At 36.9% G+C, this 16,402-nt stretch overlaps 1 protein-coding gene across 2 annotated transcripts in view; it reads left to right on the forward strand.

The window, feature by feature from the left end:
- The first annotated feature begins 9,563 nt into the window (after positions 1–9,563).
- The window catches only part of LOC132707695 (homeobox protein caupolican), a 49,972-nt gene continuing 43,133 nt past the window's right edge, over positions 9,564–16,402 (forward strand). For both annotated transcript variants that reach the window (XM_060679618.1, XM_060679619.1), the window contains exon 1: positions 9,564–10,118. In XM_060679618.1, the coding sequence (XP_060535601.1) occupies positions 10,080–10,118 (39 nt within the window). In that variant the 5' untranslated portion in view covers positions 9,564–10,079. The remainder of the gene's footprint in view (positions 10,119–16,402) is intronic.

Below are 16,402 nucleotides of genomic sequence, written 5' to 3' on the forward strand. Positions count from 1 at the left end.
GGATAATGTAAGTAATCATTGAATCTTTCGCATATTATCCAGCGGGTATATCTGGGTAAAATTACGTTTATCCACTAATAGACTTTATCCGTAATATATACACTATAATATATATACTAAAGCCGGATCTGCCTCGTTGCTCCCGTTGCTGTTTAAAATGACCAGACCAATGTTGTTGGTTAGTATCAGTGAGACATTAGTCACAATAACCAACATGAGACATCAGTCACAGACACTTTTTTGAACGGTATTTCTTATACTTGGCTCCCAAAATATTCAATTTTGAGATCTTGAAGACGTCAAGTTTGAGAAGTTTAAGAGTTATCCCCTTAATTAAATAACATCTTAGGTTATTTAAATTATATTGTGGGCGTTAATTGAGTTAACAATAATAAAAGATATACATGTTCGTGAGAATTACAATAATTATACATGTTGCACTTCGCCGAGCTTAAAATAAAATCGTTTCTGTTCTACGCTATATTTACAAAAATGTTGTTTGGCAGGCAATCGATAATATGGCAATGATTCCACTAAGAAATATGTTGATAAAAAAACTATGTAACAAGCCAAAAGAAAGTATAATTGTATAAACCTATATATTGTATAAACCTATAAGTAAAAACTTTTCTTGATTGTGTTTAAACGTGTTCAATCAATTTTATCGCTTGACTAAACTTTTTGCATATTTTTTTCCAATTATCATCAGCGACACCATACGGAAATACTTCACCGTCACAACCCCCGTCCTACTTCATTAATGCGATATTCTGTCATTTCTTACTACGCAAACTGCGACGCGAAAGTTCCGCAGGGGTTCCGCCTTGCACCCCTTCGCCCAAGGAACTTCTCCTTACAATAAGTTGCTCTAATTAATATACATCCACGGCAAGTATTAACGTATTAATTAAAGCTCCGAGTTGATAATAGATCGGGCCAAATGTTACACGGGCTCTATTCCGAGACTCCCCAGTACCCCCTTTGTGTACCCCGCCCACCCTTATTGTATAAATTAATACGGGGTTGGGGGTTTATCGAATTTGCCGCTCGCTACGAGTTTTGTTAGCGACAAACTACAGCGAATAGATCGAAGTAATGGCAAATAGTGATTTGTTGGCGGAATATCAATTTGGAACTTAAATCTCAACTTACCTTGTCTATTCTCTTAAACGGAAGAGTATTTACAAACCCTTTTCACTAAATTTAACAATTCACACTTAATTGACAATTTACACTTACGTATTTGTTGCACACGGTCAAACTGTCATTGGCGTTCAATCAGAGCCCTCTAGATTTGCCGGGCGGTACGCTCAACGATCGCTGCGTTCGCAAAGGTTGGCAATACCGTTGCGGCTGTGACGTCACAGCCTACGCGGCGCGTATGAATTCATTGTTTGCCGAATTGGAAAAATATTGTTTCAATTTCATTGGAGGGTAAAAATGTGTAGATATAGATGGGCTGGCAAGGCCCTACGCATATAGGGCGTTGAAATTTTATTTGTTTTTGTTTATTATGTTGCACGGAAATTAGTGCGGCAGGCGAAGTTAAAATTTTATCTTAATGTTACCTTGACTTGTAAATCACTTTACTGTTGTAATATTAATCATTTTTACATAAAAGTGGACAAATAGAAGCACTTGGTAGCCCTCCTTTTAATATAGTTTAAGTAGTACTTAGTGATAGCTATAGAGGTAATTTCTAGTGGAAGTGGTAATTTAGCATACACGAATTTTATTTAAGTCCAAGTGTTAAATTTACTTGAGAAATTAATAGAAGTGTAGCTTTACATATCAAAAGCACCCTGTATGGTCATATAAGTTACTGTTTTTAGATTGGACTTGTTTAAATGTCAAACTCCCAAAATGTTTCCACTTGCTACCTGACTCCAGGATCGTAAATAGAGTTCGGCCCGGATAGCGCTATAGCTTAAACCAGAACCTACTCGCATTTGATCGGTGCTGAGTTTGCTAAACATCATTTCCACCGTCAACTTTGGTTTTGACGTTGAAAAAATGCGAATACACCGTTAAAATTGTTAATTGGAAGTCACTTCTTCAGAGCATAAAAAGGTTTTAACATCCTGTCCTCTCAGGTGCGAGAAAAATTCTGATTACCCCGCTCACCACGAGTTCGGAAGTACAAACTACACAGTATAGATCGAAGTAGTGGTAAATAGTCATTTCTTAGTAAAATATCGCTGTGGAACGCAAAGAACAATCTCAATAAGCCTAAATCTAAACTTACCTTTTCTATTGTCACAAACAGACGAGTATTTACCGACACTTTTCTTTAACAATACATCCACCACTTAATTAACAATACATAACCTATGTATTTGAAGCTTTATAGGGTCAAACTGTCATTCGCGTTCAATCAGAGCCCTCTTGACTTGCTCAACGACCGATGTCTTCGCACAGGTTGCTCATATCGTCGCGACTCTGACGTCACAGCCTACCCGGCGAATATCGCATAGTATGCATGCTTTGCCGAGTTGGTGGAATATTATTTCGATTTTATATGAAGGTACAGGGCGTTTTGTTTTTGTTTTTTTTTTAAGGAAATTATTTGCATTCAAATTGATGCTTCGGGAGTTTTCGTCAAGTAAAATTCAAATTTGATTTTAACAACCCGTCTCTTGTGAGAAGTCATTGTTACGTAAAAGTGGACAAATAGAGGCACTAACCAACTAGCCAAAACTAACCATTTTCGCGATCTTTGCAATTGGAAATTTGAAGAGTATTATTTAATATAGGTGGTACTTAGAGGTAATTCTAGATGTAATTGCTGATAGAATTGGTAATTTAGGGTACACAGATCTACTACCTCTTTCTAAGAACATTTTATGTCCAAATATTAAATTGATTTGAAAAATTAAGAGAAATGAACCCTTGCGTGGGGATGCGACATTAGCAAAACCTTCGTACTGAGATACAGGGTGTTGAAATTTTATTCGTTTTTGTTTTTTCCATAGATATTATTTGCATGCAAATTGGTACTTGAGGAGTTTTTGACACGTCAAATTCAAATGTGATTTTTATAACAGATATTTTTGCTATTGTGAGAAGTCGTTTTTATTTTAAAAGTGGCAGTTAGCAGCCAATTTCAATCATTTTAAGTGGCTTACTGAAAGAACATTTTAAATCCATATATTAAATTGACTTGAAAAGTTAAGAGAACTGGACCTTTGTATCTCAGAAACAGAAAAGTGGCTGTTTTTAAAGAAAACCAGCATAATGCAAATACACCGTCACAATTGTTAATTGAGGTGTGAGAGCAGAAATCGGTTTCATCGCTAATATGGTTGTTGTTGTCTTCGTAAATCGTAAATAGTGATTTATCAGTGGAGCATCGGTTTGGAACGTGAAAAAAAAAAAAAACCTAAATCGATACTTACTCAGTCTATTCTCACAAACGGGCGAGTATGAACAAAAACTTTTCACCAAATTTAACAATATAGCACCAATTAATTGACAATTTATACCTTACGTATTTGTTGCACAAGCTTAACACAGATAATCTGTCATTCGCGTTGAATCTTAATTCGTCAGCATACTCATTCTACCGCTGCGTTCGCATAGGATGCCCCTATCGTCGTGGATACTGACGTCACCGCCTTCCAACGCACATATTATATTGTTCCTTGTTTGCAGAGTTGGTGAAATATTGTTTAAATTTTATTGGACAGCGAAAATGTGTTGATATAGATGATATTCATGTTACTTTCACTTGTAGAGGGCGCCATCTACACGTCTCTTGTGAGAAGTCGGCTACATCTGTCTTTTTACGTAAAGGTGGACCTTTAGACTTGGAAATTTAAACATTATTAACTATTTTCTATATGGTTGTATTTAATTCCTCGATAGAAAGATAAATTCCTTAATCCGAGCGCCACCTACCTGATTATTAGAGAGAAAAATGCTTATTACTCCACATTGTAGTTTTCTTTTGCAAAATTTAATGCCAAGTAATATTTATGTAACTTTAGCACCAAATACGATAAAATACGTCTCAAATGTAACTTAAAATGTGTATTCCATTGCCCGCGCGGCCTCGAAACTACACTGGAAAAAAATCCCACGGAGGCGCCATTATCCAATTACCGTCCGCGACGGTATGCAACCCGTCGAACGTCGGGACTTCGTTCGCTGTAATAAACAACGTTCGGACCGGATTTTATCAGAGTCGCGGCGGTCCATCGTCGACTCTTGTCTTACTTCCGGCGCTTACGGTCCAGGTAATCAGTCACACCTGACGTTTAATCACGAATGGGCGGGGTAATGACGCGGAGACGGCCCTCCGATCGCCCATTGGTCGCCGACCGGCTCAGCCGCTCGAAAAACAAAACTAAAATCACGAGGCCGAACGTTTATAATTGGGAATGCTGACTTTAAATCGTGAGTAATGTTTATTCGAATACGCTCAAGGTGGTTAATCGGTAACACCGTCACAGGTGAGCGGCATACGCGGGCACTCGCGTTGCCGTAAGATATTCCGATATACTCACACTATATCGTAGCATATTTCAAATTACATATCAACATTTTTGTTACTCCTGTGTATGTGGCTACTTGTAGGGCAATTTAGTTCACAAGCAAAAATAATAAGACTCTCCGAATGTATGTATGCAAACTGTTACATGCATTACATGCCGCATTGGTCCTAACGGCTTTGCCTATGTCATGCAGGTGGCGTCTGCACCAAGAAGTTAATTTTTTGAAGCATATCTGGACAATCTACCAAATTATTCAAGATTGAATATAACAAAGCTGTTGAAAACGTCTTGTAATAACAAATACAGTAAGGGACCCATAATTTCGAACAATTAGTCTATCTGCAGTAGAACCTGCGTTCCATATGAAAGTAATATCCGCCATAAATGTCATTTGAGTATCAAATGCGAGTCGGTTCTCTTCGATATAGTAACGCATGCTTTTATTATGTCGCTTGGATAGTGAGAAATTTAAGGATTCTATTTGGTTTTGTTGAATTGAATTGTTCAATAAAGATCCACTTCCACGCTCTGCCTAAGTTGGAAGGCGTCGTCGACGAAGCTAAGTCGCTAGGCAATAGCACCCTCAGGGATTGATTAATACTTTGATCTCTCTCAAAATTGAGAAGCCGCAATCTATTGCAGTGAGCACCGCAAGCAACACGCTCGATGTAACTTGGATCATCTCTCTTAGCCGTGAGCTCATGATAGTATCGGTGTTTACATTTCCTTTTTTTCGTATTGATCTCTGATTATATATGCTTTTATACCAACTTTCAAAAATGATAACGCAGTGTAACGAAATGGTGGTGTGTTGCGTATATGTCGGTATACCGAGGGAAGATTCTTTGAGTCCCCCGGTTGCACCTTCTCACGAGGAACGTAAGATAAAAAGTTTAAGTTTGTGCTTGACTCTTCGGTACATATCGCTACAAAATTAAATAACCTTATCTAGGAAGTATTGGTATAGCAATGGCGAGACATTGTTTTGCAGATGTTCTAACCTCTTATTCAACTTCATTCTTTAATGCTTTTGTTGTCATTCATCAACAAACCACCAGTAGTTCTGCCATTTAATTTGGTACGGTAAGCTAGGACCTTAAAGTCTACAAAGTAGTTCATTCTTGAAGCTTTCCAAACAGTCTGCATTTGGTACATTTATCAATATTCATTAGACTTGTTGAACACAGTTAGCCAGTACTAGCTAGCGTAGACATATTTCCCTGATCTGACGTTAAGATGACCGAAGTAGCAAAATCAAAGAGGTTTGATGCACAACTTTTGAATTTTTCTAAATTTTTATTAAAGGTAGTACTGAGTTTTGATTTAGTGTGTAGAAATAATAGACACAAAGAACAGGTAATTCGAGTAGTTCTTCTCGTGTTGTGCCGTGGACAACAAAACAACAAAATGGATCTTTTGAATCATTCTAATGTTTGTGGAGTTTCAAAATCTGGTCCAGGTAAACATTTCATTGTCGCTATATGGGCTTCTTCGTATGTACGTGTTCCTTTGCCGCTTACTCGCGATGGCGGACGCGTTATTTAGTACCCATGCAATACCATTTCAATAACTAAGCGGTCGCAGATTTACATAACGAATCAGATCGTTTGTTTCACCCGGGATTCTTCTGAGACCGTTTACCGAGAAGCAATGTTAATTATTATCGAGATTAGATCGGTATCGCTGTTCGGTCTGAGCTATATAGCGATTGGAAAGATTCTTAGCGTTCTCAAAGAACGAAAAAAAGAAAATCGCGTCGAATTGGTCAAACGCGACGTCAAACTCAAAATGGCGAAGCTTATCGAGCCCACCTCGGCTCAAACGTATCTACGCTAAGATTAAATGTGTCTCGTACTGCTTCTGCCTGTAACCATTTATCTTTCACGCTGTACGAGTTTTGAAAAATGAACGGGCGTCTTAGAATTTACAAAAGTCGATTATTTTCCTCAATACAATCGCGGTGGTTTGGAACTCGACGGCAAGAGATTATTTTTTTTAGTTTGAGAGGGAAATAAACTTAATTTTTGGAATTTAATATGTGATTGTCGTACATAAATTTCGTATAAACTGTGTAAAAAAGGTTTCCTAACTTTCTCTTCAATTTAGGAAAGCAAGAAGTAGCTGGTCAATTTCTCAAAGGGTCATGGCAGACCTCAATATTATTATATAGTGTTTCAGGCGCATCGAACTATGTAAAGAGCAAAAGATCAGTTTAAGTAATCATAATAAGAGAGAACGAATGATTATAATTTTGTACATAAAAAGGGATATTCCTGCAAGACATATTTGTCGCTGGTGTGAATCTGGTTCTCAAATTTTAAGTTCATATTAAATGTTTATATTTTTTTCCAAATGGAAAAATTGTGTAACAACTGATATGAAATATTCAGTAAAATAACCAAGACTCTATGAGGAATAACGCTGGTTATTGATTAAAGCACCAACGAAACAGTAAATAAGAGTAAAAAACGTAAATTAAATAAAAATGAATAACTTGATATTATTATTAAATTGAGAATGGGGGGGAGGGGGGAGAACAAACAAAAAAAATTATAAAATGACACTAACAATAAAACTTTTTAAACTTATCCCATATATTCATCCCATATGTTCATATAATCATAAATAGCAGAAAAAACTAATAATTGGCCCCAGTATAATATAATGGTGTTGCTTGTATTTGTAGAAATGAAAAATGTTTTAAATTAGTCATATTTCCTTATGCCCCACTGATTAATTAGACAAGATATTTCTTTTCTTTGCAAACATTCTTTATTGTTTGAGTCAGCACACATAATTATTTATGTTGCCCCGGTTCCGTGATTAAGTTATTAATAAAGACATTGTAAAAGGACCTGACTACAGAATATTTATAGGTTATCGAATAGTTTACTCATATTTATTCATATTATTACTCTATCAAAGAATATAAATCAGTATTTTTTCGAGTTGCTGTTACAATACGTTTGCCATCTTTTAAATTTTTGGTGGTGTGCTTGACAAAAATGAAAAGTCGTCTCAGATTTGTTAAAAAGCAATTAAATATTTTTATTTAATAAAAACTGGATTTATAATGTATACAAAAGTTTTAAAAGGGATTAAATAATATTATAAATCATTTCCGTATTTGTTTGGTTCAATTATAGACTACTAAACAAAGCAGAACGGCAGTTTGACAGCTTTAAGTCTTAGAAAGTCGCAGTCATTTTGTAACAGGGAAAAGCCATGGAAACCAAAGCAACATTTACAGCGCCTATTTGAAATCAATTTTAGATTTATATATGTATTTTGTGATTAAGTGGTTAGTTATTAGTCCAACTGATGCAACTGAAGAAGATATGCTGATTGTCTTTGCCCGACTCGGTCAAGTTATGTTGCGTGTCTACAGGATCAAAAAAGGTAAATTTCGTAAAATATTTAGAAGCTGAGGTTTTTCAAATAATAAACTTAAAAAAAAATTTAGCTAGGTATTTTTAACTATTCATAATTCTTTTAGTATTGCCGACTGGCTAAGAGCCTGCTGGACAAAAATGTCAAAGTGCTATATAATTCCTGCCATGCAGTATCATGTAGTATGGGTTTGTTTGAAATACCGTATACAACATATTATAAATTATAACGTTTAAATTCAATGCATCTTGATATACACATATCATGATTGTAGTACATATATAAATCAGCAAGTAGGGTAGATCAAAAATTAGAAAAATAAGCAATTGTAGATTTATTTTTTTTTTGGAGCCCAACAGCATTTAAATCTTTACGAGCAAGTTCTGCTTATGTTCCTCGTTTCCACTTACTGACATAATTCAAAGTTTATGATTGTAATATAAGTACATATGGAGGGTTTACACTTTATAAATTATTGTCTCAATTTTTTAAGAATTTGTGCAAGATCAGGAATATATTTGTTTTACAATATTATGAAAAACATACATTTTTTCATCGATGCGCCAATCAGGCGAAGGATAATAGAAAAACTTGCTCCAAAACAAGAATATCCCTGTGCCTCATGTGCAATTTTTATTTTATTTTTTATTATTATACCCAGTTTTCACTACTGTGTTCTGGTATGCTGGGATTTATTTGTTTAACTTTTTTATTCTTCTTTGAAAGTTTTGTAAACTTTGGCATTGGAAGTTGTTAAGAGCTTGAAATAACATTATGTCTTCGGTAGACCACTGTTATTCTTATTTGCTTTGGTGTTCATATTCAGTAAGTAGCATTTCAAACTTTCCTACGCAGTATGCTCAGAAAGTTTTAGTATATTTTTTTAAATTATGCGCTTTTTGTTTGCGAAAATTTGTAATAACGTTCCAATGTACCTAATTAAGGTAAACAGAAATATTATTCACTAGTCTTTCAGCTTCGGGATGGTGTGCGAATTATTCAATCCATAAAAATAATTGTATATACTATAGTTTTCCAGTATATATACAATGAACAGTCGAAATATTATATTCACTTTTTCTCAGTGTACTAAAGCATAATAGACTCAATTCCCACTTGCCGACGCACTTGAGTAGTTGTTTCGCGAAAGGCTAGACTGCGTCAAACTTAGACAGGGATTGTAATTAGTTTTTGACAAAAAAAATCAATGACTGTTATTATTTGTGGTCAAATTTCGATTTGCTGCCTCCTTTTCTCCCCCCGGCGTATCAAATTCGCCGTTTGGCTCGCGATCGCATAAAATTCCGCGACGCTTCGCTAGCGACGCCTCGCGGCGCCCGCGCGAACCTCAGTCGCGAAAAAACCCCCGCCGCGGGCGCGCGCCCACTACAGCCCGCGTCGTCCGTGTGTGTGCCGTCACAATACGTCACGTCGCCGGCTCCCCACCCCGCCGATTGGGCGAGACGAATGGGCGGTCCGAGGCGGGCTACGCACTTCATCAATCGTCCCGTCGCCCGGGGTGGGGATGGAAAAAACGCCCGCCTGCCCCTGCCGCGGCGAAAGAAGTAGGGCGCAGATTTTTGTGGTGGTGGATGATCGATTCGTGTGGGGAGGGGAGGCGGCGCGGCGCGGCCAACGCAAAAATGCGGTAGTCTCGCGCGTCGACTGCGGCGGGGAGACGGTTCCTTTTTTTCCCTCCGATACTACTACTACTGCGCTTGTGTGTAAACGACAATTTGTCGTTCGAGTTAAAAGAATTCCTCTCGACATCGGTAGTCGCGTACCGACCGGCGGCAAAAAGAGGACGAACGACTCCACTGTAGAAGAGACCGCAGAGAGAGAGTGGTCCCCCTTTCGTCGTGCCTCCCCCCCTGACCCGCGCCCGAGGCTCCACCCATCGGGAAGAGTCGCAAAAATCGGCGGTCAGAAAGAACTCGGCAGCCGTCAAATTATTATTATCACCTGCGCCTCATACCGCGCTGCTACCGGATTTTTGAAAACGCGACCGGTGTGGTACATAGTAGTTGTTCAACCACGTGTGGACTTGCGGGGTGGTGGTGCCCGGTTTCAGTGTTGGTGCGAGACTACCCGGGAAAGTGCGCGGATTGTTTTGAGTTTGTCCCGCGGGGAAGCGCCCCCGGTTGCCATGCTGTCGGGCGACGCTAGACAGTGAGAGAGCACCGCGACTGGGACACTATGTCCCAGTTTGGATTCCGAACATCGCCGAATACTCAGGTACATCCTCAGGGAAAATTGCGGTTTTTAAACCCAACCGTTACCTCGCCTCGTTCCTTCGCCTTTTCCATCAGAAATAAGACTTGGACGCTATTGACAATTGATTATTGCTTATTCCAGATGACAGGGTTAAACAGCACAGCAAACAACGTGCTATCGCCCAGCTCTTTTACTGGGACTCCGTTTTCTTCACAAATTAAAAGCAGTCATTATCGCCAATTGATCGATTGTTATAACAGATGACAGGGTTAAACAGTACAGCACGCAATTTCGAATTCTGCTAGTTTTAAATTCGATAAGTATTCATTGCATTCATAGAAAATTTAAAGTTTGTTGCTAGTGTGGTCGGTCGCCTTTTCTTCAAGAATTAGAAGCAGACATTATCGGAAATTGATCGATTGCTATAGCATATGACAGGGTTAAACAGCACAGCGAACAACGAGCTGTCGCTTAGCTCTATGTTTTGAATTCTGCCAGTTTTGATTTGTTTTAATTGTATATAATAGGACTTGCAATTCTGATCGCTTTACCAAAGTTTATATGATAAGTTTTCATTGCATTCATAGAAAATTTAAAGCTTGTTGCTAGTGTACGATTAAAGTGAAAATTGTGCTTGCCTTCTTTTACTGGGAGTTCACTTTCTTCAAAAATTAAAAGCAGACGTTATCGAAAAGTTGATCGATTACTATAGCAGATGACAGAGCTAAACAGCACAGCAAACAACTCTCCTTGCTATTGCTAGCTACTCCTACTACTCCTACTTTGATAAATGTCATTCCGACATTGGTGATAATTGAATTAGCCAGATATTGATATAACGTTGAATTGAGTATAATTTTCTTGGTAGTATCTAGTAAGACTTGCAATTCAGATCGATTTATCGATGTTTGTCTGATGTATGCCTTCAGTGAACATTGGGCTTCGCTTTCTTTTTTTATTAGGGGTCTTACCGCCAGTATGCCTTGCTATTGCTAGGTGTTTTAATAATTTTGAAGTCACTACTACTTTGATGATAATCGAATTAGCAAGATGTTTATAAAAAGCTAAGTTAATTCTCCCTGGGCGCTTTACCCGTATTGTGCGGTAGCCTAACAAATTTTTTGTAAGTATTCAAATTAGGTTTCACTGAAGATAAACAAACACCACAGCAATATCTTCCAACTGCCAGTAATTTCGGTGCTATCGCCTAGCTCTTTGAGTGTTTTCGAAATCAATTTTACTTACGCTTTAGTAGATAAGCTTTGAAAAAAGCGACATCCCTGTAAATTTTTATTGGTTTCATAGAACTTTTAAAGTTTGTTGTCAGTTGTTGCGATAAGTCCTTAAACAAATAAAGCCATTGATCGATTAAAGATTTAGTATATTTGTTAAGATTGATTTTAATTGGATTGGGATGATACCTCATAATCCTCCTACTCCTAAGTCTCATAAGAAACTGAATTCGAAAAGGTGTAAATTTGTGTCATATCAGTTTGCTTTACCCGCCCTAAGTCAGCTGGTCTTTTTCTCGAGCTTCTTCTCGTTTTACCTTTAAGTGCTTAGCTCAGGTAGTGCACTGCTTTTATGGGTGGTTTTGAACATTTGATGAACTTATGTTGGTATCAAGGAAGAATTGCAATACACCAAAACACTTTATTCTTAATTCAATTAATTATTTTTCGCAGCATTTTGTTGCTCAAAAATTGATATTTTTGAGGATATATTAACCTAAATTAAGACCTTTGTTTATTGGTACGCTTCATAAATAAGTTCGAAAATCTAAAAAAAAATCTACCAAAAGAAATGTAACAATTTTCCCGATCCGGTCACATTGATCAATATAACGGAGTATTCACACTCCACCAAATTAACAACCAAAATTAACCAACATCAGTGTCGACTAAAATCTATTAACTAACCAAATTGTTGTTTGTTTTTGTATACATTCTCCATATAATCCCAGACTTGTCCGAAATTCGATAAACAAAATGCCAGCGGTCTTATCTAATCTAAGGATTGATTAATAAATGCACCAATTATAACCAGGTAATCGAGTTTGTTTAAGTTTTAGCATTATCTCTAATTGTATGTTTCAACCGAATTACTAGCGAAATACCACGTGGTTTTCCTACTGTCAACCAGAAGTATCGGCCTATCTCTTTTTTCCTATACAACAGAAGCAAGGGCGTTTAGGCTTATTTAATATTGCTTGGAAAACAATTTTAAACGTAAACCTCCATGTCGGTATCTTTTCGATTATCTTGCTCTGTTTTTGAACACATCGCTTAGTTAAAAATATTTTATCTCTTTCGCCTTATCTGGCTCAACTTGGGTGTTCCACGATTAAATAAGTGTATCGCCGTTTCGCGCACACAAGAGCCTTTCAGAAATCACTTATCGAATAAAAGCGAAATAACGCATACTGCAATGATTGTTTGCAGTTAATTGGTTATAATTATTGTCCGGATCGCGGACCACACAGGAAAGTTCACTTGTTCGTCACAATGCGCACACACACAGACTAAATTAGATATCGCCCTTTTCACTTAAACTGGTGGTGGTACAAGAAGCGAGATTATTATTTTCTGACACCCATAGGGTCGATTGGTTAATTCCTACCAGTTTCAAACAATTCCCAAACCTTGACGGCATTTCCTAATTCCACTATTTCACTATTTTTCAGATTTTATGAAAATCAATAGATTTTGTCAGAAGCCCTAGCGACCCTTAAATAATAATTAAAAGATCCTTAGTCTTCGGCAAATTTTAATGCTGAAGAAAAAATGGTTTGCTGCGGCAAGAAAAAGTTACACATATTTTAACTTGTCAACCTTACAAGTAAGTAAGCCATATAAGCACAAGAAACAGGAATATTTCAGCGATAATCACTGAAAGTGAAAACTATGATTGATGGTAAACCAGTCAAGTTCATTCTTTATTCCAGGCCCTCAAGCGTAACAAAAAAAGTACGTCCTGTCTAACTCTAAAATTCTGTAAATAGAATACATCGGTAAATATTGGCTTGTCGAAAAATAATAATTAATGTCTAGTAAATTAAAATAAAATAGATTAACATCCAAGTTAGGTTTTGTTAACCAAAACTATCCACCTGCTAACGACAAAAATATTAATTAAAAAGGACAACGAATATACATGACAAAACACACAAAATGACAGAATAGACTATAGACATACTGACCTAATAAGTCGAGTAATTAGGCAAAACTACATTGGAATACTTTGGCAATTAGATGAATTACAATAAAACGCAAACCATGACCAACCAACAAAAAAAAAAACTAAAAATTGCAGAAGCACCAACAAATATAGAATAAGTCATGTTCAGGACCAACAATAAAATTAAATAAAGGAAATCAGACCATCATTTGAACATCCTTCTTAAATTATAAAACATCAGAAGTACCCCAATACTTAAAACCGAGAGTGTTCGGTCAGTGTAAACCCCCTGTCCTCAATTATGGCTCTCAAACCTGGACATTTACAAGGGAAAATATGGAAAAACGAAAGGAAAAGGAAAAGTTGGAACCGTAGCAAACCAAAAATGCGAGATGTCTTCATGCAAGTAGCAAAACTCAGAGGGAAATTCGCTGGACCTGAGACAAACAGATGACCGATGGAATCAGATAATTATGTTCCAAAGTCGGTGGAATTGTAAGCGGAAATCAGAGAAGACCATAGATGGATTCAAATCGCACACGACAGAGAGAGAGATTGCTTAGATAGATAGATCTAGCAAAAGACATAACTAATATGACATGAAGAACTTTTCTGCTTGTGCGGCTGGTAACTGGCGGGAAGGTCACGAAATTATATATCCTGATTTATTATTCAGAACAGGTTAACATTTGATAATAATGCGAGCACATCCATATTGCCTACAAATACTTCCGGTGACATTTGTCCTTTTAATTTTAATTTTAATTTTTTAATTTTAATCGTACTATTTTCACAAAACCAAGTTAACCAAGAACACTTTTCCTTTCGTTTGGTTTCCAATAGTTTAGTTTCTAACGCGGTGAGATAGTGATTATTGAAACTTCGCCTGCTTGAGGATTCATTCTGCAGCTGCACAGCACTTTTAGAGCACTGCTGGATTCTTGCCGAAACAAAAAATCCTAAAGGTTTTGCAGTTTGCAAGAGGTTTAGATGACTCAACAGTTATCTTGCAAATTTACTTTCTGGAATTTTAGAGCTGTCGGGTAAGTTTTTGAGGACCTTCCCGATTCGGCTGTAAAACCAAGTGTTATGCTTCTTCACTGCTGTCTCAATGTATTCCTGCTAAACCAGAATTTTTCAGCTGTTTATAACTTCGTTTTATCGAAAACAAAAACGTCGCGCTACTGCCTAAAATCAACCCCTCGCGTAAATAAACCGGCGGCGGTGGGGGGCAGGGACTCTCTCTTTTTCTGATTTATAACGATTTAATATTTATTTTGATGGGTGAAATTCGGCGTCACTAACACCCCGAAAGGGAGGGTCGCTACCATCTGCCGAGTTAAACTTAATACCCCCCGGGGCTGTTCGCCGTTTTGCCGCTACTGGATAAGGGCCATGATCGTCTACGATCCGTAATACTCACTTACGAAAAAAAAAGGCCATATATGCGGATCCCCCGGGCTTTTGTCACTCCGATTGGGATTTTACTGCCGTTTCTGGCGGAGATCCATGCGGTCGAGCGTAAAGTATACCTTTCATAGTTTGATTAAGGCTTATTAAACGCACAAAAAGTCGGGGTGTGAACCGGGTCTGTTTGAAAACGCATTAAGCGGATTTACCTGGCCGTGACTAAGTTGACACAAGAGAAACGACCACCGCCATTTACGAACGGCTTGTTTAGGCCTGTCTTTTGAGTGTTGTTCGACGTGCCACGGAAAATTGTATAGGTTGAACTGTTTTTGATGACGTTTTCAATATCTACGGGTAGGCATGCGCCCAGTAAATTTAGTGTCCAAGTTGTACCCAAAAGCAACTGTTTGTTGCGTCCTTCATTTAGTATAATTAAAAAAAAAGTGAACTCCAATATTTATTCATTCATTTACAAACAAGTCTTTCCTCCAGATAAACGCAGCTGTTCAAGAGCAACATACAAAGGAAAGAAAAAAAGACATAACAGAACTAGTTATTTGTCACCAGGAAAAATAATGGAACAATTATTTACATTGAAAGGAAAAACATAATCCCAAGTGCCGTTTAAAAGGCCTTAAAGCACCGAGCACTATAAGTACGAGTGCATCTGATAATTATAGAATATGAATTCGTGGTTTTGTCAATACATCAGGATAAAAGATTTACATACATAAATATACAAAACGAATTACAATTTTTTACAAGCAGTGCTAAAAACAATATTATGTTTAAATTTTATTCATAACTACCGTAATTAAAAATTCTCACATTGCCAGAGTTTTAGTTAAGCTGTAAAACTCAAAGTCTATGAGAGTTCTGCATACCATTGTTTCAAGTTGATTGTGAAAAACTGACCTATAATAATAACTTTTTGAGTATCTTCTCTTCTAATCTCTGTCCGATACTCTAATAAAATTTAAAAAGTGTTTTACTAATGTGCTGCTTTGTTAATGTTTGATCCATCGGGACCTTAGAAAATTGATGCCTTCTTTCTGTGATAGCAGTAAGGCGAAGAATAGATTGACTAGGATCTGTAGATACGGAGAAAGCTTGTTGCAAAAAAAATCCAGAAATACTAAATTGCAATAAGCTCTACGATTCTTCAAAGAAGTTGAGGTTTTCATTATAACTATTAAAATGTGTGTCTACTAAATTTCCGTTTTACATTCTTCATCCGTGTTAATGTACTGGGTGTTATTTAATAAGTATCCAGTATCTCAAAGGCTCATTTCTCAAGTGGTTTGAAGGTAAGAAGTGTGGTTTTCAAGCTGTAAAGTGTCAAATTTTTATTTATTTTTATTTATATCAAACAGATCAGTTTAGTCGACAATTTGGGTATTGGCGTTTCATGGTTTGATGTGAATTTATGTTACAATTTGGATTTAATTGAACTTAAAATTTTTGATGTTGACCGCAAATTGACCCCACCAATTTGATAGATTATTTTTTTTTAACCACAAACAAATACAACGTATGTTTATAAGTCTTAAATCAGAATGCAGCTGAAATTGAAACTGGAAAAAATAAGAGTGCACAAACCTAAAAGAAACAAGCAGATTAAAGATTACTATAGAATAATTCTTCAGGAAAATAAAAGCGAATTTTAAAAACAAAAGCAAAATGAACGCGATAGGAGCCACATTTTAGCGGTGTAAAAT

Source organism: Cylas formicarius, unplaced genomic scaffold, assembly GCF_029955315.1.
Source record: "Cylas formicarius isolate icCylForm1 unplaced genomic scaffold, icCylForm1.1 PGA_scaffold_9__14_contigs__length_23061073, whole genome shotgun sequence".
Lineage (NCBI taxonomy): Eukaryota > Metazoa > Arthropoda > Insecta > Coleoptera > Brentidae > Cylas > Cylas formicarius.